Source organism: Dipteris shenzhenensis, chromosome 16, assembly GCF_047967505.1.
Source record: "Dipteris shenzhenensis isolate YYH24624 ecotype China chromosome 16, Dip_SZ_1.0, whole genome shotgun sequence".
Lineage (NCBI taxonomy): Eukaryota > Viridiplantae > Streptophyta > Polypodiopsida > Gleicheniales > Dipteridaceae > Dipteris > Dipteris shenzhenensis.
The window spans coordinates 24,447,076-24,474,444 of record NC_141611.1 but is presented as its reverse complement, the minus strand read 5'-3'; the positions used below and the strand labels follow the sequence as shown (position 1 = coordinate 24,474,444).

The 27,369-nt window shown below is 44.6% G+C and overlaps 1 protein-coding gene across 1 annotated transcript in view; it reads right to left on the bottom strand.

Annotated features, from left to right (window-relative positions):
- Window positions 1-880: 880 nt before the first annotated feature.
- Window positions 881-27,369, bottom strand: part of LOC147892729 (polyadenylation and cleavage factor homolog 4-like) — a 58,205-nt gene continuing 31,716 nt past the window's right edge. The window contains exons 3-8 of the mRNA XM_087387525.1: window positions 8,752-9,018; window positions 8,053-8,157; window positions 4,101-4,712; window positions 3,775-3,868; window positions 1,638-3,655; window positions 881-1,514 (exon numbers count right to left, since the gene is read on the bottom strand). Coding sequence (XP_087243651.1) covers window positions 1,350-1,514; window positions 1,638-3,655; window positions 3,775-3,868; window positions 4,101-4,712; window positions 8,053-8,157; window positions 8,752-9,018 — 3,261 coding nt within the window. The 3' untranslated portion in view covers window positions 881-1,349. The remainder of the gene's footprint in view (window positions 1,515-1,637; window positions 3,656-3,774; window positions 3,869-4,100; window positions 4,713-8,052; window positions 8,158-8,751; window positions 9,019-27,369) is intronic.

Here is a 27,369-nt window from a genome sequence, read left to right as displayed (position 1 = left end):
CAAGTTGAAACGTGAGCTCTCTGATGTCTTGCTACAAGTAATAAATTTGCTCCTGTGGGTCTGAGATGATCCTCTGTCTCAAATGAGTCTTTGTATAGGGAGTGCGTGCATTTGTATTTCTAAACCCAAGTACATGAGGAATCTTTCATCGTGTCACATCAATCATGGCAAATACACATGCTTTTCCAAAACAGATTTCAATTGATTATTTGAATCCTGCAAATACGTATGTCGACAGATAAAATGCAGACAAGCATGGGCTACTCTTGTAAAGCAAGTATGGATTTTGAAGCACTCACACAAAGGGCATAGCCAAGAAGGGAAAACTATTGACGCTAGAAGCAGAGGTCCCACGCTAGCATGTTGCAATGTGCACGTGGTAAAAAATTATGCTCGATTTCTCCTTAGCCTCAGATTGCATCAGCGTACAGGATATGAGTCAAACAAATAGGTACATTCCCAGATATGCAAAATAAGAGAGTTGTAGTCAGCTAGCCAGGAAACGTCCACAGTTTCAAGAGAGCCAACAAAAGAATCACAAATGCAAACCACGCATTCTTAACAGAGACTCCTGAAACGTTTTACAAGGGGAAAATGTTTATTTTGGAAAACGTCCACCCTTCAATACTTAGAAATTGGACACCATAGATATACTCATCACAGCTATTAAAAGCTTATATCTAGATGAATCCAGGAACCTGCCCAAACTCATCCTCTAAAAAAACAACACATAGTGCAATAAAAGTCTCACGATAGTCACTCATAAGATTGAAAACCATAAACTACATCACACATAGTACCCATTGACATCATCAGGGCCCAACAGTGGCTGTAGATCATCGTATAAACATATGCTCTCACCCACACATACTTGAGCATCCATTTATACAAAGGTACTAATACGGAATTTCTGTCAGCACTCCGGAAGTGAAGGGCAGACTCAGCAGTGACAAAGGCTAGCACTAAAGGAGAAGGCTAATCAAACACTAGTCCACATTCTCTTCATTCAAGCTACAACTGCTTGTGAAGACTGTATGGTTTCAATTAAAAGCATTGGAAGTCACATGTTTCAACAAACTAAGAAAAAGTAAAGGATGGAATCAGGGTCATCTCTACAATAGACTGATCAAAAAACCAAAAAGAATGATCAACAAAGGCCTCTTTACATACTATACTGAAGAATCATTTGTGACAGATAAGCCAGCCAGCGCCTGGCAATAAACTTCAAAAATCAGGGTCACTTCCTACAAAGTTTCCTGAGACAACTTAGCCGGCGCAATAATAAAGTTTTTAGAGGCTTTTAATTAATACTCCTCAACTTGCCTTGCAAATTTCCCTCTGGTGGCATCTCAATGCAGAGCGTAGTTTTCAAACATTTCCTTCAAGCTTTGGAGCTGAGAATGCACCTTAAGTTCAAAGGCATCAGATCCATCAGCTACAGAGGGTACCATAGTGTCTCCACCACGTACATTGTCAATCTTGGCAATGTCAGACGCCAAAAGCTCTGGACATACCTATGTTTATACCACGTCTGAGTTTAGATGGACTTAGCCTTCAATTCCAAATCATCTTGGTCAATGAAACTGTGTTTCACACGATTGACAAATTCAAAGACAGAAACCAAAGAACAAACTTACCATTTCATGATCTTCAACCATATCTTCAGTAGGTTTTGACCGACATTTTGCATGTACTATGGGCCCCAAAATAAAATTATCTTTACTTTCCATTACCATGCCAGGGGTAGCATTTAGATACACGGCACCCTTGTACATCCACTCCTCTGTGTCAACACAATAGAAGTCTTCAAAGGGCTCTCCACACAATGAACATGCACTTTGATTCTCATCTGCAGGAACTTTTAACCTTTCATGCTCACTTGATTCTGTGAGCACATCCTCCACATACAGAAAAGGTGCAACATGGGCGGGAGACCTACCCACCTCCTTAATCCATTTCTCCATACTTACAAACCACTTTCTGAATATTATTTTGGATGCTTTCTGCACTCGATTTCTAGCAGCATGCCAGTCCATGTGCTTAATTAAATCTTTCTGTGCCTTGAATCGTAGCCCACATGCTCTGCACTGCTGAGGACGATCTAAGTAAAGTGCATTCAGAATAGCTTCATCACGTTCTTTCAAAACATCCTGCCTAAAATCAGGATCCTGTGCAGGACTCCTTGCAGGAAAATCTACAAGCCTGGAAATTTCACGCACTTGCAGAGCCAAAGAGGTGGTTGAAACTGCTGTATCTACAGGAGCAGGGGTGGTTGCGATTGCAGCAGAGTTGGAATTATTGAAAGTTAAAATGGACAAGTGTGACATTTCTTTCGAGTTTGGTAAAGTTGACAAAGTAGGGATGACAGCAGAAATTACTCCTTGTGCCATGAGAGAGGACAGAAAAGATGAGAGATTGCTCGTTGGCTGTGGTGAAATCCCCCCAGACACAGGCTGTTGGGATTCAAAGCTTAGTAGAGAGGACGCAGGTGGAGGTCCAGGAGGGAGAGGAGGTTGAAACAGCTGTTGAGGTACGGTGACTGAAACAGAACTTCGAGTAGTCGGCTGACATGTAACAAGTGAGTCTGATATGGCACCTTGTGATAACAGGGATGGTTCTAAAACTTCAGAAAACAGAGCAGGTGGCTGGATATGAAAGGAAGCTTGCAATTTTGAATCACTAGGGACTTGAAGCGGCAAATGATGCTCAGACAGCATCTGAGAAGCTTGAGAGGGAGGCATAATGCCACTCTGTAAAAAGGCTTCCAATAGATTACCAGGAGTCTGAACCTGCCCTCCAGACTCTGATGGTGGTGCACTACAGGTTGTCAGTGGATCTGATGATTGTGCCCCAACAGTAAAAGGCTTATTTGTTTGTGTTGATTGCTGAGGCTGAGATAGAGGCTGCGATCGTTGTTGCCATTGTTGTGAGGATGGGGTGGATTGAACAAATTGCACGTTTGTAGAAGCAAGAATTTGTTGAGGTTGAGATGCCAGACCATGGTGTTCTGACAAACCTATGAATGAAGGTAAGTGTTGCTGGAATTCCTGCAAAGAGTGCAGTAGCTGTGTTGGACGCTGAGGAGGCACTGACACCATATGAGATGAATCTTCAGGTGGTAAGGGATTCTCTGAATCCAGTTGCAATGGTCGTACTGGTGGTGCCTTGAAAGTATCAAAAGATTGTGGTGGCTTCTGCTCAGGTGGTTGCACAGAGGAAAGCTCCTGAAAATGTTCATGCATCATGCGAGGCTGCTGCAACGTAGAATTCAAAGATAAACACTGCTCAAATGATTGAGGTTGATGCATTCCATGACTCCGCCCTTTATGAGATATGAACTTAGCAGCTTGTGACTGCTGCTGATGCTGCAATGGATGGAAAATTCTCTTGGGGGGATGGGTCGGTACTTGTAGTAGAGGCTGCATCACGACTGCTTGAGGAGATGAGGGCCTTTGAGGATGTTCTTTATGTTGAGAAGTTGAGCTCAATGATGGTCCAATAGCTGCCAAACTCGAAAGCCCACCACCTAATGAAGAGCCCATGGGAGGTCTCATTGATGTCGCACGGAGTGCAAACGAATGTCCCCTCCCAGTTGAAACAGCAGAATTTGCGGAGAGACGTCCCAAATCTGATAGCATGTTCAAAGAGCCAGCACCTACAGTGATGTTTTGTGGAGGAGATGAGAAGGATTTTAGCTGCAGATATGAGACAGGGCTCAAATGTTGAGTATGAAATCCAGTGACTACTGATTGGACAGAGAGCAAGAATTCAAACCTAGCACTTGATCCTCCAAAGCTGAATTTGCCACAGCCCCAAGCCCAATCTTTTGCTGCTGCAGACCTGAACCAGGAATCTTTTCCTGCAGCTCCTGTTGAGAGAAGTAGGGACCCATTGCTTTTAAGGCACTCAAAGAAAGGTAAACATATCTAACTATCTTCGTAGCAACTCCAGTACCCTATCATCTACATGTACTACAAAAGACCAAGCCATTGCAAAAACATAAAATGGTAACTAGACAAATCTGTAAAAGGAGAGAGACATAAAATGCATAGCAGCCCAATGGAACGAAATTTAAGAGTGAACCAAGTAAAGCAACATACCCTTTGAAAAGGAACTCTGTTTTTTATATGAATGGGCCAGTCTGTTGAATGTAAAGACACCTTATGATGCCAACCAGAAAGATGAGGAAGGACTGGATTCCAACTCATAGCTTCCGCTCTCTGTAATCCACCAATATGGAGGTCCTTACTGGCCTCCCCTAGATACCAATCATCCTTCTTCAGTGTCTTCCTGTCCCGTGCATGGTCCATTAGGCTCGGAATCTTGTCTTCCCAATCATATTCTTCCTCCTCAGAAATCTGCCATTTTCTTTGCAGAGGTCTGTGAAAGGACTGTATATTCAGCAGGCCATTTGTTGGGGCTTGTGGACCTCGTACATTACCATAAGCATCTACAAGAGTTCTAGGCGATGGTTTCCTTTCTTCACACGGATTTTCCTGAGCAAAAAGGAGCCCCAATCCATTCTTTGATGATCTTTGCAGATTATCTTCCCTAAGCCAAAGTTTCTCCCAAGGCTCCTTACCTCCAAGCTTCTCACCACCTACTTGAGCTAGATCTGTACAAACATAATCATAATCTGAAACATAAACTGAAGCATTTTGTCCATCTCCAGTTTCGCCACCAACACCATCTCTCTCGGTCTGTGTAGGAAGCTGTTTAGACAATAGGCAGTAACTTTAAGTCAGTTATATTGCAAATTCCATACAGTCAGTAATCTGAACAGATCAATAAATATTAGTAATAATGAACAAGATTCCTGGTTGAAAATATCTGCAGAATTAAAAAGATATGATTCATTCTCCTGTCTTAGATTCCCTATGAAATTCTCCATATTGTTACGTAAAGAATTTGACCCTCCTTCATGCAAGTTGGCCTTCCTATGCTGTAAAGCTTTCCTTTATTGAAAACTGGTGTCTCTTTTTAAGGTCCAAATATTTCTCTCTCCTTTTGATGGTCATTGGCACTATCCCCTGGTATCCCACTCTAGATGTGCAGTGTCTCCTTTGATAAAAATATGTCATCCCTACAAATAACTTGCTTCTCCATCTTGCCGTGGGAGTTGAAAAACAATAATACAAAATTACAAGAAAAGACGTATGCGCTGCATCTTCTATACACATGCCTATGAAACTTGTTGAATAAAAGTCATCAAAAAAAGGTGCAAAACGTCATGATAAACCCTAAGGTTACACACCATCATCTCCATCATGCATAGGAGGGACTATCCGCTTTATGAGAACCCAAGAGTAGATGCAAATCATAAACATGAGCTCCCACATAGCACACAAATCCACATACTCTCATACACGAGAGAAAACGTATTTACATTGAGTTTCCATAAAAGTTTTGGCAATGAAATGCACTATTTCATAAAGGGAGTAGTGCTTAAGGGAACGGTTGATACGAACTAGTCAGCATTCTTTCTTGCATACAAGTGCTTAAGCCCGGGAGAGCATGAAATGACAGAAGGGAGCTCGTTACGCCTTCGTCAGGTGCAACTTTTCACATTATGGCCATATGGTTGAAACAATTGACCCCATGCATAGTACAGACTTCCACGACACCCATGAATTTTATCGACTACCAAAATTATTACAAACCTGCAGACGCTCTTAACGTTGAAGCGCAGATGGGGTCATGATGAAGGCTAGAGAAATGTAACGGTGAAGTCTCTTCTACATACATATGCTTAAAAGGTTGGGGCATTGATTAACAAGATGACATCGAGTTGCACCTCACCATGCTTTGATTAACAATAATATCTAGCTCAGTACGTGCACTCTCTCGGGTGCACCCGCGAATGCGGACATGTGCCACATGTCTATGCGCATGCAGATGTACATGTAAATATCTAGACATACAGATGTATACACATCCACAAGCACACAAACATGCATGAGTGAATGCACGCATGCATTTCACCTCAGATAAATAAGTCTGAAACTGACACATTCAGGACTAGTCTAGCAAGGACAAAAGCGGAAGAGCATTTAAAGACAACTAGAAGAAAAGAGTACTATAGATTCTTTCACAAGACAACTGAAGGAAGACTTGAAACATACAAACCAAAGAGAATCTTATAGCTTCATCCATGCATGAGGTGTTTTCAGGACTCAAAGCTTCAAAAAATTCTAGAATTTCCTCTACTTAATAAGCCAGTTTAAATCTATTGGTGCTCTTACCTGCAGTAAAGAAGATCGCCCACTCTAGTTATTGAAATTGATCCAACGCTAGTTGTAATCAATGCAAGCAACCTTTCAGGTTATTTGTTCAGTCCAATGAGGTGTAATCTTTGCTTGACTTGACTCAGATGTATCATTTGCATTCACACCTTTTGGCATCCGCAATAACCATTTCTGTTTCTTTATGATCACTTGGGATTTTCCCCTCCTCTTTTCCTTCCATATCTGATCGCAAACCATTCACACAAGATCGTCCGTGCGCTTTTCTCTATGAATCAACCCTTTAAAGTTTTCAGCTTAGCCTCATTACCCCATTGTACAACCTGTAAGCTTTTGCATGTTTGTCATAGCCAGGAAAAATACAATTTATTTGCTTTTTGATATAGCTTTCCAGTTGTACCTCTTTTTTAGAAGAGCATGGGGATAAGCTTGCATCCAAAAACTCTCAAAAAAGGAACATGGGTTTTCTATGAGTGCATGCCACTTCATACATCCCACCATTAGGCGGCATCTGTTCAAGATGCATGCTACTGTACTGTATGCCTCTGCCCACCACACCAGTAAATGAAGCTGAATTTGATTCCCTTTTGGTGCGCAGCAGTCATCAAAAGTCTATGAAGCATAACCTCCAAATCTGTCTAACCAGAGGGTTTTCACTCCTTATATCTAAACCTTGACCATTGGCTTCAATCCTTTGTGTTTGACAAGTTCTTGATGCTTATGCGATAAGAAGTAAATCCAAGCCTCTCTACTGAAATCTCTTAATGAATATGATGAAACGATAAGGTCTCCCCTTTAACCGTGTCAACATCTTGCACAGACGACTGTATATAAAGCTCAAGTATCGCCCTCCTTGCACGACCCCGAGGAAACTTGTCCCTATGCTATTTGCCCCACACAGATACTTCAATTTTGCTAAGGTCATTTTCTCTCAACGAGTGCCATGTGATTTCCAGATTGATATGGCCAAACCTTTGATGCCACAGCTCTTCACCATCCATAAATACAATATCCAGATGGGATAGATTGTATTTCTACTCTGTTGCATAATTTGATCACCAGTAACTAGGGGGTTCAGCTGGGACATAGGTCTTACATTGAGTGGGCAATACGGGATTAAGAAACAGATATCATCATTGGCAATCTGAGATTTTCATGGTTGCTTTCTCTAAAGGAGTTTGATAGATGTACAGCTATGCCACATGGCATTGCCCACCACTATTCTGATATCATTAGGACCATCCCTTAGCATTGGCTCCATGACATATGCATACTATACTTACGGTTGTCAGCGCTAGTTTTCACCCGTGGGCATGCCCATCTCATTATTCCTGTGACAAACGTTCACACAACCAACTCTAACTGGGGACAAGAGGCAGATTTGTACGTGACATCTATGCATCCCACATACAATGCACATTCATCATTCATCTTGACACATAAGGGCTATAGATTGCATGCTTGGGTTTCTTTTCTTCCAGAGTGATTTGATTATACTGCTTCCAATCTCATACCAAGAAAAAAGACATATTAAATGCTCTTTGTGAATTCTACACCAGAATCAAGAACTCTGGTGCTATGAGAGAAGATATTCATTTCAGAGACTGTAGAAGAAAATAGAGAAACGAGAAGAAAACAAAAGATGAAATCTCACGTGACCCAAAAGCATGTACCAGAAGGCACGTATTAAGTAAATGAGGGAAGACAAAAGAAACCTAAGAATACAAAAGGTAGACTGAAACAAAAAGGCCTATGCTAACCTTTGGGGTTTGACAGATTCTCAAAGGGAGAAGAGGGGTTGGGAACATACAACAGGCCTCTTAGAATCGGACCACCTCCTTGAATTGTCTGGAGGAATTCTTGCAAATTCAGATATATTTGCATCCCCATCACCTTCTGAAACTATTGCCTCAGCCTGCAAGAATAAGGCCACTGTCAACAAAATAGTGAGATGTCTCCTGTGCAGACACACAGAAAACTTAAAGTTGGAATAACATTAATAGCAAGCCCAAGATATATCTATAACACGACCAGATCAAAATTAATATTCCAAGGGGAAAGTCAGGTTTGCCGAACTAGTAAGCTCAGATCCGATATATATCTGATTGAGACAAAAACCCTAGCAACAAGAAGCATTATAGCCTGCAACTGGGTTTAGCACCACAAAATTCCCTTCTGTGATGAAAGATAGCCACTAAAAAAGAATTAAGTAAATAACACAAGCTTTGTTGCACCAGCATTGATTAAGTACCCATTTTAAAGAAGCTCTAAACTAAAACACTGGTTTTCTTTGTATTGTCAATGAGCTTTGTAAATCAACATACCCACGCAAAATATTGATGCGGAGCGCCTTGCTTCCAAAAAGAATGACTACAAAGACATACACTGAGTGGAACACGCCTAGACACAAGCATGAGTTTTTACCTGCAAAGCAGGCGTCAAAAAACAACTGACTGGACATAATCAAGTAAACATAGTGGCATGCAGAAGTGCATTCGACAAGACTCACCTTGCTTGACTGCTGCAGTCGCTGTCTCTGTGCTTTGAGATAAGTCGGATTCACATGAATGCTGTGCCCAGACTGGCGAGATGGAGACTCAGCATGCCTTTCTGAACTATTACTTGTCAATGGAGTGCTATGTGTCGAGGAAAGATGCAAGTCGGTTTCTATGCGGCGCAATGGAGCTAAAGGAAATACACCTTTCCAAGTTTCAAAAAGATGCTGCATCTTTGGATGTACAGAAGGATCAACTTTCATGTATGCTTGACAAAAAACCTGTATAATTATCCAACATGGCCAATTAAGACAAACACAAGCATAACTGGCAATTATCCAAGCTTCTCAGTATTATCAATAGCAACCAGGCATAATTTGCCTATAAAGACAACAAATATCAAAAGCAGCACTAGTTGATGTCATAAATGGACTCGCACCACTTACTAGACAAAAACTTAATTTTTTAAATTAAAGAGGTTCAATGTTGAGATACTTGCTTTCTCTTATCAAGACAAGTGTGCCTGTCTCTTTGGAAATGGGCTAGCATAATACGCTCTTGGAAGAGAAAAACTTAAATTTTTAATAAATAAAATCCAATACTGACATATTTGCTTTCTCTTATCAAGACTAGTATTCCTGCCTCTTTGGAAATGGGCTAGCATAATACACTCTTGGAAGGGCCCCTCTCTCTTTAAAAATGGGGAGGAATTAGGCTAGCATAATATGCTCTTCGAAGAGTCCCTATCTCTTTGGAAATGGGCACTTCTCTAGGTCACCCACGTGACAGGCAGGATTACTTACCACTATAATAAAACGACCAAGAGAAGAGAACGAAGCTTCTAGCTCAAAAACTTAGCCAAGATCTTGTAGGTGTTATTCAGTATATAAATTGGTCTCCACTGGCAAAAGTAATCTAGTCTTCCCCTTTGGAGATCACAGCCAATTAGAGGAGTCCAAATTCGCTCCCAATACAAGCAAAAGAACACCAGGGACAAACTGCCTTTTCTCGGGCACGTTTGCACCAAGAGGGTTTGTAGGCCCTCAATCATCTAGACTAGCCTCTAGCCCAAGAGATATACCTTACTTCTTTCAATTGGTGGCCAATGAAGGCCTTCATGTTGCCCTTGGCTAGAGTAGATGAGGAGAGAAGAGACTTGCCATTGTTATAGGCAAGGGGGACTGGAGAAAACCCCCACTCCTTGTGGAGCTACCTTGTGGCTTAGAAAAATCTGTCAAATGCTCCTTTTCTATTGTTGCAAGGATGCAAGAGTAATGGTGCGAGTCCATTTACGACATAAACTAGTACTGCTCTCAATATTTGTTGTCGTTATAGTGCCTATTCCCGCCTATCACGTGGGTGACCCTAGAGAAGTGCGCATTTCCAAAGAGATAGGGAACCTTCCAAGGGCATATTATGCTAGCCTAATTTCTTCTCCATTTCAAAGGATCCGTGAGCATTCACATGGGGCATGGTGGCCTAGCTAACAGAGGGAGACATGCCATCAGTCAAGATATTCACAATTTACTATCTCCTTCCCAATGGCACCTAGAGGTCTCGCCAAAGACTGGCCAATATCACAGCTTGCAATGTTTGGGTCGCAATGACGAGGGGACAACTGGTTTTGGCCTACGGATACCCCCATCAATGTATGGCATGACATCATCTACATTTGGCATGACACCCTATGAGCCACTTTGGAGCAAGGCATACAGGGTTGTAGTAAGGCTACTTCAAGGTAGGAGCGTTTTTGCGAGGCTAGGCCTACAAGTATCTTTTACACTTCCATGGATTCAGGAAGTCATCGTACCATCCTCCACCATGGATGTTGGCGCCTACTTCTAGCGTACCCTATGTAGTGGGCTGGGAGGCTACATGACAAGTGCCTCACGGATAGCTAAGCCTTTCATATTGCTTTGAAGTTTTGATAGAAGGTACTTTTCTCTCAGGGGAAAAAAAATGTGACAAATGAGGGTTGTTGCACTTGGAGCAAGGTCAAGGTCACATATCCCTTTCCTTGACTGCAAACATGTGCAGTTCTTGGATGGTCATCCAAGAATCACACATGTTTGCATGTCAGAGTACCTAAGCTCCACTGGTCAAGGTCTCAAGGACAGTGCTTAAACGGGTTCTGTCATCTTAGAGTACCTAAGCCCCACTGGTCAAGGTCTCAAGGACACTGCTTAAATGGGTTTTGATAGACGACAAAAATAGATCTATACTCCTTGGCGAGGGCCGGAAAGCAAAGTTTAATGGGATAACTTGGTACATCACGTGTCGTCTCCATGTTATCCCTGTGAAACTGTGGTACCAAGGGATCAAGAATACCAGATGGAATCCAAGGTAGATTAGGCTTTGCTCCACCAACTCCTGAGCAACATTGGGGGAGCTAAGCTGAAGTAGAAAAACCTCACTCCCATAGATGGTGAAATATGGTCACCTTCCAAGGCTAAGCTATTCTAGATTTGAAGCATCTATGCAAGAAATTGATATGATACTTTTATGTATGTTCATGGATTTGACATGCATGATGTGTTCATCCTCTGATGCTTTTGTGCCTCCCATGACTTAACAGATGCCATTCATAAACATGCAGGATGTCCATACTCAGTACTGACATGTACAATTTCCAGATTCTTGAGACAAGCCGCTTAAGCCATGTATTACTAGACCACATACATTCAGAGTGTTTGCGTTAACCAGCGAGACATGCACAGCAAAATTTGGACGGCCTTTTGATTTTGCATGCACTGATGATCACTCACATCATATTATGTATAGAAGCATATCCACATATGCCACTTACAGTATTGCATGCACATGAAAAGAAAGGACACACACCTTGTGGACAAGTTAGATTGGAAACTGCCTTTGACCTTTGCACGAAAACAGATGTACTCTTCTCCACTATCCATCATCGTCTTTAAGATTTAACCTTTCATCTCTCTACTAATATTATTAAGAGTCAAGCTTTTAAAAGTTTTGACTACATCTACTCCCTTTCCTCAATTCACAGGTAGCTTCAAGCTCTTGACAAACCTATAAATGAAGCCGCACTGCTGTTTCTAGATCCATTGGTCTTCCAAGGCTGCACATCTGCCTGACGACAGCTTAACTCTCGTTAGCTACATCCTGACATTTTTCAGTCTTCTTGTTCCGTCTGCAGGGCCTTTATCCTCGCTCCTCTTCTGCCCATCCTTTCCCCCCTCCATGTAGGCTCATGCACCCATTCTCCGGCTTCCAGCTACTTGCTTGGCTGCCTTTCTTGCCTTTCTGCCCATGTCACCCCTAGCCTCTTCTACCACTCACCTAGCTCCCCACCCCTCCCTCTCCTCAGTCCTCCTGGTCTAAGGCCTACCCAAGGAGTATCGCAACATCCTTCCCTCCGTTGCTGGACATTTAAACTTGCCTTGGATCCACCAACTTCAAAAGTTGTGGCCTTATGGATGATGGAGTATTGAAGGTTCTTCTGGTGGTTGAGGATCTAGAGTCCCTTTCTTCAAACTTTCTGCTAGAGACCTCAGGATGAGGGAGAAGGTGGAGGTGCCAAGTTTGACCCGTTAGTGTATTCATTGCATAGAGTTTGGCCAACTTGCCCTCATTTCACAAAACACCCCTCTACCCAAAAAAAGGGATAAACCCTCCCCACTAGATGGGACACCTCAGCTACAAGCTCCCCATAGGTCCTTGCTTTGGCGACCACCACTTTGTGTTTATAGCCTTGTGGTGGAGGATAGGCTACGGTACTGTGAACCCCACCAAGCATCACGTGGTTAGGGAGTGCGATTCAAACCAACCCATGGGATCTAGACCAAGGTACAAGGGAAAAAGAAACGCACATACGAGGCTAAAGAGTAGAAGAGTAAGGTATAAACAAATGGCCAAGGATTAAGCCATGGACCAGATGGATGTGGAACAACCATAGCTGCGATGCCAAGACCAAAAAAGTAGCAAATTTTGTGGAAAGCTCAACTACCCCCTCTTTTTTGTCCCCATAAGAGGATGCTTCCTCCACAATCCTCCTACACCATAACCTCCCCATTGAGCCTCCCAAAGAGGTTTTAGCATATCCACCTCAAGATATTACTCCAAAGATAGCTACCCCCTCTCCCTCTCCCTCAGGCTCTAAGTGAGTTAGGAGAGATTGGATCATCATTTTCATTGATCAATAATTGTCCTTTGCCTTTTAGTATCGATTTTTTGTATTTACTCCATCCTCAAAAGTTGATTCCATTGATTGCTTCAATGCCTAGGCGCCTAAGAGATTAGTTGCCTTATCAAATGAATGGGAACCGCATAAGTGTTTGGGTTTTGATTGGTTGAGCAATTGCTCCATCTAAGAGGAATTTCGGTTGGGAAGCGCTCCCACAAGCAACCAAGCAAGCAAGCCCGTGAAACATCTTCCACAAAGCGCATCATTGCTTACAAGTCATCTAGATTCTAGAACTACTCATGTAGCGTGAGCTTACTAGTGCACTTTTTATTTCATAAGAGGACAAGGCAACAACTACCATTTGTAGCTAGGATGTATTTGTTCAAGCAAGTCTTTGTATACAAGGTATGTGTAAAATCCTTATGAACACAAGAATCGTTTTGAATTTTCTACCCCACTACTTGGCACACTTTAAGCTTACATTCATAGCTTGAATTTCTAGAGGTAGGATAGTTACTTGGAATTATAGAGGAAACCCAAGATGCAGCCCAACTTCTCGATCCTCCATACAGTTTAAAACCAAATGTTCCATTGGGATCAAAATTCACACATTGAAACACGAAATTTGGAACAAGAATCCTCACATGGTGCTCCATTTTATACGAGATCAATCCACATCTGTGACAATGAGAGTACTAATGTTCATGCATAAGAAACTTGGTTGTATTTTTTTTGTACATGTGGCACTATCTCCTACCCTTGGCTGCCCTGTTGCCTCGCCCCGTCCGCCCCTTTTGCTCCCCCTCTGCACTCCCTCGCCCTCCCCACCCCCCCTTCTGCGCCCGCTTTCTCGCCCTCCGTCCGCCCCTTCTGCTCCCGCCTCTCCTCCCCCTCTGCTTGCTACGCCCTTGCCAGCCCCACCCGCTCCCGTCACCTCTACCTCTCGTCACCCCGCCCTCTGTCACCTTTGCCATCTCCGCCTCCATCTCCTCCACCTCCGCCATCTCCTCCACCTCTACCTCTTCCACCCCCGCATCCTCCTCTTCTCTCCCGCCGGCTCCCCCCTCTCCCACCTCCTCTCCGCCCTCTTGCCCTCTCCCTCCCTCATTCTCTCCCTCCTCGCCTTCTCACCCTCCTTCCTCCTCCGCCTTCCGCCCTCCTTGCCGTCCTCCTTTCACTTGTATCCTTGCCCCCTCCTTCACCTCGTCTCCACCTCCCCCTCTGACGCTCTTCTTCCTCAACCTCCCCTTTTTCTTCTTTTTCCCTGCAACGGGAGCACTTGTGCTTGTTTAGGCAAAAGAAAAACCTTGGTGGTGGTCCTTGGTCTGGCCAGAGGGGCTCTATGGCAGCACACTCGAATCCCACAGCCATTAAGGTTCTTCTTTCGCCATCTGACAAGCTTTGGAGGACATGGATACGACACACCATGTTCCACGTTTTACGGTCACACTCCGCTTCCCAGGGCTCCCCAAGGAGTATCAAGTCATCCTCCCATTGGTCGGGCATTTGGCACAGTGCCCGCCACCAGAGTCGACCGCCTCAGTTCTAGTAGATGATGGAGTTCCCAGGATCAGGCTGGTGGTTGAGAGCCCAGAGTCCCTCCCAGAGTTGATCCTTCTTGAGACCCTGGAAGGGGACACACTTCGCCAGATGGTGGACTCCTCTAGGCAGGTTCAGACGGCACGAGGAACACTAGGGCCCGAGTAGCTTGGCAGACGATGATCATGCCGCAGGCACTAGGAGGCTTGGGTGTCATTGATCCGGAGATGCGAAGGGCCCTTCTGGGCAAGTTGGTGGTTTGTGGCCTCACCCCAGGTACAGTGTGTTGGAAGCTCCTCTTACAGTGAGGGCTTCTGAGGAACACCCCACGCACTAGGGGACAGTGGCAGCCTTCACATAGATGCATCTTCTCAGAGGCCCCTCTTACAGGGAAGGGCTCCCCCCTGATGAGGAGTCTCCACAAGGTTTGGCAAAGACTGTCAGGGGGTCTCATCCGTGCTCCGCCCAGATGCAGAGAGGAGTTTGAGCGCTAGCTCCTTATGTGGCACCCAGAGGTCAAAGATCAAGAGGGATGTATGCTAGGACAGCAGACTCACATTGGTTGGGCACAATGGGACAGTGGTCCTGAGTCCTGGTGGGAAGGACTTCACGTTTGAAGAGACAGCAAATGGTTGGGGCAGTTTTCCCATAGTGGTGTTCCCTTGAGGATGTTGATGCAGCGTGGCAGCACACACCCCGTCTTCTTCCGTGTAGGACCTAGAGGCCTACTTCAGCCACTCACTGAGAGTGACCCTGAGATGGATGGGAGTCTTGATGGGATACACTGGCAGATGATCAGAATGGTAGGATGTTTTGTAGAAACACGTGGGATAGAATAGATGCATCTTGGAAGAGGAGTGAGAGCACAAGATGTAACAAAAAATGTTGTTCTCTATTGATTGTGAGAGAGGTGACTCTCTCTTATAGAAATGGGAAGAAGGTGGCATAGATCAAAGGCACCTTTCCTACATCAATGGCAATCAGCCCCTACATCAGTGGGACTGGCCTAAATCAAAGGAACCTCCCATATGGGGACCTTTGGCTTACATCATCACTTAGGTCACACACTAGACACGTCATAGCACTAGATGTGCCTCTACAACACACACACACACACATGTGACTCCCCTAGATGCACACATGCACCATAGAGCAAGCCCTTGACCATAGTCATCCCAACATACCCCTCCTCAAGGGTTTGCCTCTTCCAATGTCAAGGATACATCTAGTCTCATAGTTTCTCATGCCATCTCATGGTGGTCACACATGGCCATCTCATGGTGGTCAAGGATAAATCTATGTCTAGGATCTCATGCCAGCAAAGGTGCCCAAGGGTCAAGGTTTACAAAACTGGGATAGACCAAACACATTTCACATGGTCTACATCATATGGTGACCAAAGGTGATTTACAAAAGACAAAACATATGACATTCTTTTTTTTTTAAAGTACTACTCCAGGCAGAGAACCTCAAAATTTGACCAAGTGATGATAAACAAAAATTCAAAGACAAGTTGCTCAAAAGGCAAAGTCCTTGTCTTCTACTACAAAGTTGGATGCTTCATTTGTTGATGGAGTTTTATCAATCAGATTTGCCTTGGCATTCTTTGTAAATGCTTGATCATCTTTAAGCTTTCCAGTGTCCAAAAGTGATGCCTCTTGTTGAAAAGACTCACAAGTAATATGAGTATCATTCTTCATCTTGAAAACTTTGAGGAAGCCTTCTATGTTGATCTTGACATCCATACACATTTTGTCATTTGCCAAAGAGGTTGGCATGAAATTCAAATGTGGAGAGAGTATATCTCCCTTTTTCTTTGATAGCACCAAGAATACCTCACCATCAAGAATGTTGTACTTGAGAAGTACAAAGTATTTCCAAAAGGAAACATACTTTGAAACATAGTCATCAATATTTGCATCCATTTGTTCACCACTATGAGTGATCATAGACTTCATGATTGTAGAGAAGAATTCAATAGAGTTTGTCTCACCATATGCATACAATACTTGTTCATCCACCATGGTATGCCTCAATGCTTTTAGAACTAAAGTCTCCGATCAATGCATCAACCTCAACACACATTTGTACTTATTTCCAAGCATGAAGCCTCTCAAAAAAACTGTTTTCTTCTTCTTGAAGTAGTTAGAGTTTCATTCAATAACAACAAGAATTGGTCATATTCCCTCAAGTATCAATTCAAACTAATCAAATACTTGCAGATGAATAAAAGTCTTGAACTTCCTCCACTTGCTCAAAGTCAATGCAATGGATTCTTCAACCAAAACTGCCAAAATTCTTCAAACAGTAAACATGGAAGTTGGAGGCCACAATTTGCACAGCTTGTAGCTCTATTCAAGGGGATTTTTATGCAGGAATAAAGGCCTTATACCAGAGAAGGTCCTCAACCAAGGAAGAGCACAATGTTGCACTAGGTCGCCATAGAGAAGCTTAGCAAAATCGATTGGTCTATTTCTCCTCAAATGCTTGACCAAACGAGCTCAAACTTCATCAACAACTTACTTGTAGTGTTGCCCAACTTCTGCTCAGAGGAATTATCGAATAGTCGAGGCATTGGGCAGAATTGTGTGAAAGTGAGCTAAGAAGCTATCAACACGGGCGTATGCGGGAATATATTTCTATTTGCTTGCAGCCAGGAGGTCGCCCATATTCAAGGATGCTTAGTCTGAAAGGACTCTAGGAATGGTTGGTTGTAGGTAGAGAACAAGCTCACACAAAATTTTGGAAGGAAAGAAGAAAATGGAGATGATGAGGAATCTTTGAAAAAACTAGTAGTTCATGCTAGAGAGAGCATCTAATGCTAGGCTAGGCTAGATCTAGAACCTAAGGCTCTGGTACCAAATGTAGAAACACGTGGGATAGAATGGATGCATCTTGGAATAGGAGTCAGAGCACAAGATGTAACAAAAAATGTTGTTCTCTATTGATTGTGAGAGAGGTGACTCTCTCTTATAGAAATGGGGAGAAGGTGGCCTAGATCAAAGGCACCTTCCCTACATTAGTGGCAATCAGCCCCTACATCAGTGGGACTGGCCTAAATCAAAGGAACCTCCCATGTGGGGGCCCATGTGGGGACCTTTGGCTTACATCATCACTTAGGTCACACACTAGACACATCATAGCACTAGATGTGCCTCTATAACACACACACACACACGCGCATGCGCGCAACTCCCCTAGATGCACACATGCACCAGCAAGCCCTTGACCATAGTTATCCCAACACATTTGGGGAAGGAGTGGCACATTGACCCTCCCAAGGCGCTTGTAGATGGTGCCTTTGGCTGTGGGAGGGTAGACCCCTGAGAGAGGTCCAGTGGGATCCGGAAGAGTGGTTCTGGCCCTCCAGGGGCGGCCTAGCGGAGGCTATGGATGAGGTGCCCTTCTTTTCCTACACCACACGAATTGGCAGGAGGCTTCAGATGGACTTGTCGAGGTGGACCCCCTCGAGGGAGAGACATTGGGTGACCCAGAGAGTGCCCCAGGATGTGCGCTCCAGGTTTTGGACGCGGTTGTGGTCCAGCTTGAGGGTGAGGAAGATCTCATACTTCTTCTGACTGGCCGCCCACGGAGGCTTGCCCATCGGCCGTGGTTGGAGCAGATGCGAGTGGAGGGGCAATGCCATTGTTGCTCCGATGGTGTGTTGGAGACTATCCCACATTGCCTGTGGAGCTGTCGTAGCGCAGCGAGGATCTGGATGAGAGCCCTCATGATCATGACACATATGCAGAGTCTCCATAGAGACTACACCTGGCGGATGGTGGCTTGGTTGACAGAGGGAGGACACACGTTTCAGATTGATGAGATCTCCCCAGCCTACCGGATACAGGGTCAGAGCATCCAGAGGATTGCACTCCACGAGGCAGTCCCCCCTGACAACCTAGCTCCTCCTCCTCCTCCTAGGGAGGACAGAGTTTGGGAGATGGTCGCCAGCATCACGGCTTGGAACATTTGGGTGACTCGTTGCAATCTTGTGGTGGGTGAGCACCCGGTTCCACTCTCGACTACCCCAGTTGCCATCTGGCAGGATATCATCTACACTCTATGGTCCACTTGAAAGCATGGGACTCCAGGCTCCAGGGCGACTATCGAGAGGCGTGCTCGTTTCTGCAAGGCTTGGCCTGCAGGTGTTTTCATCTTCACTCTGCGAGGGATTCGTTGGCTATATAGTCCCCCTGGCTGTTAGCCCCAGTTTCAGAGATCCCCTAGGTAGTGAGCTGGGTTTCTCTGAAACAGGCCGGTTTCTTTCTTTCAGCCTTTTCCGGTTTTTTCCATATTCAGCACTTTTGGGACTCCTGTCTTGTATGAAATCTTTCAAGCATTAACAGAAGATTCCTTTCTTTGAAATTTTTTTTTTTAATATATAGATGAATCCAAGAACATGCCAAAACTCATCCTCTAAAAACTGAATAGTGCAGTTTCAACACATGATTGAAAACCATAAACTCTATCATTATAGCAAGGACTAGCTACCCACTGACCTCGTTAGTGCCCAACAACAGGTGTAGACCATAGGAGCATGAAGATGAAGACGAAAATGAAGCTGATAAAGTTAATAATCATCTAGAGAGGGAGACTAAGTTGGAAGAAAGGAAATCCTTGAAGGAAAAACAAGTCTCAAAGGAAGTCCAAGAAAGAAAAAACCTGGTGTGGACACTGCAAGAAGAAAATGTTGGGTACCATGGATAGAAATAATTAATAATGCCCTCATGGGTTGTAAACGAGTGCAAATCAAGAATCCAATTCTAATTCAATCAAGGAGTCTAGGATCCCCTTGAGGATGGTGCAACAATAATATTTTACAATGTACATGTGGCACTACGCCATGTGTTGCTCTAGGATTTAATCTAGTTCTAGAAACTAGAGTATCCTACAAAACCTCCTCAAGCTTCTTCAACATTTTGTGTTCTCCCCCTACTATCACAAACTTCACAAGTGGCATCAAATCCTTCTCCCACGGCAATACTCCAAGGTAATAACTCTTCTTTTTTTTCAATTTCAACAAGTCGCGATGCCCGCAAGAACAAACACAGACATAATTGCAGAGCTACCTAACAAATCTACCACACAAAAAAACGTCGTGTACTTTTGTATGGCAACAATGTTTGATCAATCTATACTATATTCCTGCACATCCAAGCGAGTGACAATATCAAAAATGGGCAAAAAGAAATCCCAAATGGGATCACATCTGCAAAACTGTTAGCATTCTTGCGCTGTGGGTTGTGACTTTTTAGAGTTTTGACAATCTATTCACTTTCAGCATCTCGTAACAGACAAGAGGTTTTGCATTTTGTGTACTACTACGCACATTTCAAAGCAAATTAAGATAATTGCAAAGTGCTTATGCAATTTAAGGTGAAATTTGAAGGCTTTGCAAGTACTATAACTCTATTTTGCTATTTGTTTGCAATCATGACTTTACATAACATGCCTTATGTGGAAGAAAGGTTGAGTGGCACTCAAAACTATTATGTGCGGAAGTCCACAACAAATATGCTATTCACAAGAAAGAGCTTGTGGAAGATTATTAAAGGCACATCCACAAAGCCACTTGTGGATGCCAAGAAAATAGAAGAATGGATTGCAAAAGATGGACAAGCATTGCCTATTCTCACTGCATATATCAAATTCTCCCTCATTACTCATACAATCAGTGCGGAGACTTTAATGCAAGCATGGAAGATATTGTAGAGGACTTTGAGGTAAACAATATAGGCAGAGTATTGCAACTTAAGGACAACTTCACCGCAAGAATAGAAGATATTGTAGGATAACTTTGAATTGAGCAATGTAGACAGAGTATTGCAACTCAAAGGACAACTGCATAAAGAGAGGGAGACTCACTCTCCATTCATCTCACTAAGCTTAAAAATATCCCTGAGCAATGGGCAGCTATCGGTAAGAAGACGGAGGATAAAAACCTTATTTCAATCGCTTTAATTCTTTGGAACTTTGTCTCCAACCTCAACATGGCAGCTCATGTCAAGGTGCTTTCATATCAGGAAATGCTTGGTTTGCTCTACCAAGAAGAGCACGTTGGATGGAGGTCATGGCAATGATAAGCTTTCACAAACCATATATAGGTGGGGCAAAGGCAAGGGTAGGTTTTTATAAAATGCACTCTGGTCACTCTCCGTGTCACGGGTAGCCTCTGTAATCCTCTCTCACAACCCATACTGCCCGCATGTCAACTAGCTCTTCCTTCTCCACCCCATTGTGTCTTGGAGCCTGACTCAAATGCAAAGAAATATGTGACATGCCACTCTATCTGATCAGCCTTTGTGTTCTGTGATCTAGTCCCCTCTTGCTGCTCCCTGATCTATCGTAGCGAGGTCTCCCTATGGCGACGCATCTCAAGTAGATAGAGCCCAATGCAGACCTGGTCATGGAAGTGGACTAGTCGCGACGACAGTGGGCCAAACCCACTCCCATCCTGATAAAGATAGTGGTATCGCCCCCGGATCTTGTAGTAGGCTGGGCAGGCATAGAGAAAGTGCTCCTTCTGTCTCAATCTCTCCTGGTGTGCAGAGCATACAGGTCCGTTGCTCTCTTGGTATACGTGCTGCTCTCCCTTTCTCAATCTTCAGCTGATGGGACAAAACCCGCATTTGCCCAATGGCGATCCTCAGTGCGTGTGAGACTCCCCTATCCTCTAGATACTTGGGTCTGATGATGTGTAGACAGTAAATGAAAATGCTAAGGAGAAAGATGTGGAAATAGACTGATAAAGATAATGGTATCGCCCCGGATCTTGTAGTAGGCTGGGCAGGCGCAGAGAAAGTGCTCCTATGTCTCAATCTCTCCTAGTATGCATACCATACAGGTCCGTTGCTCTCTTGGTATACGTGCTGCTCTCCTTGTCTCAATCCTCAGCTGATGGGATGAAACCCACACCTGCCCAATGGCGATCCTCAACGCGTGTAAGACTCCCCTATCCTCAGGATACTTGGGTCTGATGATGTGCAGACAGTAAATGAAAATGCTAAAGAGAAAGATGTAGAAACAGCAATACATATTCTGTCCAAGGATGGACCAAATCATATAAAAAATATGTGCAGTGTACCAACTTCTATCAGCAGGGTGTTGACTAGATGTGGACCCATGTGACACTCAGGATTGTTCTCCTACCTCCTCATGGCACCTTCAAACCACATCAGCCTGTGTTGCTCTCCTAGAGCTTTTGTGGGCTTTGTAATGGTACCCCGCAAACACACCTTCCTGTTGCTCCAGTAAACAGCCCAACGCAAGGCAGACTTTGCTCCTACGAACTTTGACCTCCAGTGAGGATCTTCTGCAAGTCTTCTGGACCTCCCTTCTACAGTGATGACATCCCAAAGTCAGAGCTTGTCTGGCCATTCAATGGCAGCCCCGTGATGCTCCATATGCTGCCCACATGGAAGCCTGCATGCTACCCATGTCAAAACCCTGCAAACTATCTCAGTTTTGCCCCAATGGTATTTCTGAGACCTTCTTGGTGCACGTCCTCCATGCTCTCCTCGTTTGGGAGCCCACAAATGGGGAGGGGAGGTGACCTACATAACTCCAACACCTGCAGATTGATGAGATCTACCCAGCCTACTGGATACAGGATACATGTGTTTTCTACATTTCCACTCCGTGAGGGATTCGCTGGCTGTATAGTCCCCCCACTTGGTTGTTAGCCCCAGTTCCCAAGATCCCCTAGGTAGTGAGCTGGGCTTCTCTGGAATAGGCCGGTTTTTCTTTCAGCCTTTTTCGGTTTTTTCATACTCAGCACCTTCGGGGCTGTTGTCTTGTATGAAATCTTTCAAGCATTGATAGAAGGTTCCTTTCTTTGAAAAAAAAAAGAAAAAACTCCAACACCCTTTGCCTCTCAACAAGTCCATTATTCAACGCCATCAAAACAACGATTATATGTACAAATTTCTTAGGGAGGATGTGCTCTGCTCTCAATGCCAAATACACTCACTGACTCGAGCTTATGTGGCATTGGCAGTGCCCGTTGTACAGTATACACCTACACATGGCACAGACCCTATAGTACCACAGCCAGTTCATAGTTATTGACACCAATCACAATGATCATATGGTGGCAAGGAGTTGCCACAGCAATATCATCACAACAATCTTGAGGCAGAGGTGAGTTTGAGGAGGAAGAGTAGGAACAGCCCACAAAGCAAGAGCAGCTCATGTCCAAGCTGCAAAGCTTCCGGTATAGATAGGGGAAGTAGTTGAGGTTCTTGGGGCAATCACTATTGATGTCATAGTTGACTCTGGCAAAGAGTCAAAGCGGAAGCGAGCGAGGAATGCTTTGAGGTTTTCCTCTTCCTCTTTACAGAAGACATCATTATCATGTCATAATGTTGGCTCTTATGAGGGTGCCAACATGGACCTTGGAGTGGACCCTAGCTCTAGAGTCTAGCTTGCAGAGACTAGAATACGCTTAGCAAGTAGTAAGGCTTTTGAGGGGGGGGGGGATTAAAGCAAAATTCACCGTGCATGCGATGCACAAAGTGGAAGCAATATTTTAGATATTCAACATGAGAGAGAGAGAAAGAAAGAAAGAAATAAAGTTTATTAAAGTCTTTAGAAGACTGATGGGTCTATGAGAAACTTAATACAAACAAGTTGTGGTGGTGGAGCTACTAAACAAGCATCCACACCAATACAAAATGCAAAAAATGCAGAATGGTAGTACTAAGTCCTAAGTACAACATAGTCATGTCGGTGGTCGACTATATATCGATCTCATCATCATCATCATCATCAGGACATCATGGTGGATGAGGCAATGGGGACATGAAATCGGTGATAGAGTGCTGTCGGCCACTCATAGGTGCAACCCTGGCACGTCTCTTGATCATAGCTCTACGTCTAACCAGCACTACTGTGACCCTTGTCGGTCGGGCTCCGACTCTAAATAGGGAGGGGATGTCCCCAAGTGTGATCTGTGTGTCAACCCTCTGTTTGAGCTGTCGTGTCACTGGCTCCGGGTCACGGTCATGTCGAGGCCTCGTCTCGTGGGAGTCCATGTGATCTGGCTGAAAAAACTCCATGATAGAGCTATGGGACGGATCAACCAAGGCAAAATTCTGCTCCTGTCTCCGTGCTTGAAGTATCCTCTCGCGGTGTCTGAGTACCTCATAAAGGAAACCTGCCAAAACATCGTTGGTTTGGGTAGGAGAGGAATCGAACCAAAATCCCATGGCTATCTCTGAAGAGGCAGTAGAAATGCCCTCTAATCTCATAGTAAACAGGACACCTGAAGATGAAGTGCTCCTCTGTCTCAACCTTCTGCATGTCACATAATGTGCATATGCGCCTCTCCCTGGGTAGTCACTTTGCTCTGCCACTCTCGATACGAAGTTTATGTGAAGAGACCCGGAACAGCCCAATAGAGATCCTCAATGATCGGGGTAAGTAGATCTGCGTGTATCCTCGAGGGTCAATGAAACCCTTTGTTGTAATATGTAAGAAGTGATCTCTGTAGAAGCCTTCACTGGGAGTTTACTCGGTCCCAACCAGGTCCAAAATGTGTGTAGCCGTAAGAGATCCTCAAGGATGGATGACCTCGTGTGATAGGAGGGGAAAGAACGGAGCATCCATGCTGTACTAAAAGGGAGGGAGTCTATCCATGTGGAGCCCCATTCGCTCAAACCATCGTGCATGCCAGCACCTCTGGTCCCCTCTTGCTGCAAGTGCCATAGAAGAGGATAGTGCTAGCCATGGTAGCCTGCTACACCTAAAGGTGTAATCCCCATAGTCCCTGACTCGGTACAGATACGTGATGACCTGAAATGCAGCATCTAGCTGTGATGGGGGTGACCCAAACTCAGCCTGAATGATTTGGTGACGAACGGATGGCTTACCACGAATCATCCGTGATAACATGAGAACTTGTAGCCGCTCCACACGAGCCCACTCTATATCCAACAAGTCTGCCTGCTGGACGGACCAAGGAGTCAAAAAGTAACCCCTTGGTCCGTGGATCCTGAAAGTGCGAGCGGAAGTACTGCCTCTCTAGTCTGGCCAATGAAGCATATCATCTGCTCAAGCGTGCCTGCCTTGCAGGTCTCATAGTAAAGATGGGTCCAGAAAAGACAACCCCAAGATAAGTGTATGATGAAACTATCTCAACAGGTGACCCCTCAAATGTGAACTGCTCCAGGCGCACGACGGCTCGAGATGTATTGAAGATCATAACCTTGGTTTTACCCAAGTTGACCTTCAAATCATGAGACTCACAAAAGGACTGTAGTGTGTCAAGGTGTCTCTGGAGCCCCTCTGCTAAGAAAGACAATAGAGCCACGCCATCTGCATAAAGCAATATCCGGATCAACATGCCCGCAAGAGAGCAACTTACCCCCCTTGTGTCTGCATCACTGTCTCAAGCTTGTCAATGTAGAGGCCAAACAAGGTAGGTGATAATGGATATCCTTGTTTGACCCCGATAGTACTCATGATCTCGTTTGTCCACCCAAATCCTGGCCGGACTCGGCCTGAAACTCTCTCATAAAGTGCCATAATAGCCCAAATAATCTCCTGGTCATAACCCAAATCCTGTAGGCATCGTATGAGGAGGGCTCTCAGAACCGTGTCGAATGCCTTGCGGAAATCCACAAAGCAACAATAAATCCTTTGCTTCCCTGCCCTCGCCTTCTTGATGATACATCTGAGCGTGATGTGGTCTATGGTTCCATGATCACAACGGAATCCGGCTTGTCCTGTTGCTCTTAGTGCTCGACACTCCGCAAATCTACTGACCTCGAAATCAAGTACTGATGCATAAATCTTGCACATGACATGTCCAATCATAATGGTCCTGTAGTTCTCTGGGCTCATGAGAACCCCTGCCTTGTGGATGGGTGAGATAGTGTTAATAGTCTAGGTGCATGGAAACCCCAAACAAACAACTTCATTAAAGAGCTTTGCTAAGATCGAGGCTAGGAGGTTAATCCCATATGCAATGAACTCAGTGCATAGTCCCTCATGATCCTTCACTCGGCCATTATGAAGTTTCATTACGGCATCCTTTAACCCCCCTCTAGTGAAGCGGGTGCAGGATGTGGGGCGTGGCATATGTGAGAGGCTAGGGACTGGTTGATTTGGGATGTCATAAAGTGTGCGTGCATAATCAAACCAAACCTAAGTGCCAATGAGTAGTAAGGGGGACCATCCCTATAGAAATCTTCGCCAAAAGTCCTTAGAGTTGTTACTAAATAAAATGTTCAGTAGCTCCTCCTCGTTCCGGCCAACAAAGTCTAGTTTCTTTATGTGTATCAGTGGACGATACTTACGTAGCGTCTCTAGTTAGCTCGGAAGACTGTTTTTAGTTTCGAATCTGAGCTGACAGTGTAAAGCCTTACACTCATCATCATACCAGCTATTACAGCGTACGGTCCCAAGGATGGTAGGCAGGTGGGCCGGGTGGTGTGAGGGAAAGCTTGAAGGGTAGCCTCGTGTAGTGAGCGCGTGACCAAGGCAGCACGATCCTCTAATAGGGGTATGAAGTCAATATAAACCAAAAGTATGTACAAACGGCCAGAGTAAGTAGGTGAGTGATCACGGTCAAAGCGTATATCGTGTTAGGTGGAGTAAGAACTCAGTGGGGTGGAAGGTGCTGTGCGACGGTGAGTGGAAATGCTAAAGAAAAGATAGGTATGATCAGCCCCTAGAGAGAGAGGTGCTACAGTAAACTCAATGATGCGAGATGTGAAGGCAGGGGATCCCATGATGTAATCAACAACGCTGGAGCCTCCCCCATGTGGAAAGCACTTGAAACCACCTGAGGCAGGCCATCAATCAAGACCATTATAAATAATGAGATCATGTATCCTGCCAAGGTCTAATAGGGCCTGTCCATAAGATGTGATCAACAACGCTGGAGCCTCCCCCATGTGGAAAGCACTTGAAACCACTTGAGGCAGGCCATCTGTCAAGACCATTATAAATAATGAGATCATGTATCCTGCCAAGGTCTAATAGGGCCTGTCCATAAGATGTGATCAGACCTAGTTTGTCAGCCGAAACTCGTAGCATACCTGCATCTTCAAGGTCAATGTCTGGCAGTAGAGTGGAATCATCCCTGAAGTCGAGGAGTGGTACCTAATGGGCGCCTGTCCTCGCGTTGAAGTCCCCAACTAGGAGGACTTCTCTGCAGCTAGAAAAGTCAACAATGGACTGATAGAGAGAGAGAGAGAGAGAGAGAGAGAGAGAGAGAGAGAGAGTTTATTAAAGTCTTCGGAAGACCGATGAGTCTATGAGAATCCTGGTACAAACGAGGTGTGAGGGTGGAGATACTAAACGAGCATCCACACCAATGCAGAATGGTAGTACTGAGAGAGAGAGAGAGAGAGAGAGAGAGAGAGAAAGAGAGGTATATTAAACGTCTACAAGAGGCCAAAAAGGCCTACGACACCAAAACCAATACATCTGTAACTGATGAACTCTCATCAATGAAAGAGAAAAAGACAATACTGATATCAACTCTATTCTACCTAGGGGTACAAATGAGATGAAGAGAATAAGTCTATAGAAATAAACTATTTGAGATACTACTCTCTCGCTCATCCCCCAAGGAGACCAGCACGTCTCGATAGATGCGGCTCCGATGCCACGCAATGATGATGGCCTGAATCTGTCTATGGAAAGGGTGCCTAGGACATGGCCTGGGTTGTCGGAGACGCCGTGCCCGATTGAGTGCAAGTGCTCTATCCAAAGTGATCCCACCTAAAGAGGATGGTGGTTGTTGGCGAGACTGAGGGATGTTGCTACAGAGGCTACTGCTGGTGTAGGTGGCACGATATCGTGGAGGGACTACTCTGAAGAAATCAGTTATGGATCTCTGGCTACGTGAAGCGGGTCTAACAAAGGGCCGCTCTCTCAAGATGGCCGATCGGTGACACTGAATCTCTAGCAGGAACAGACCCAGACATCT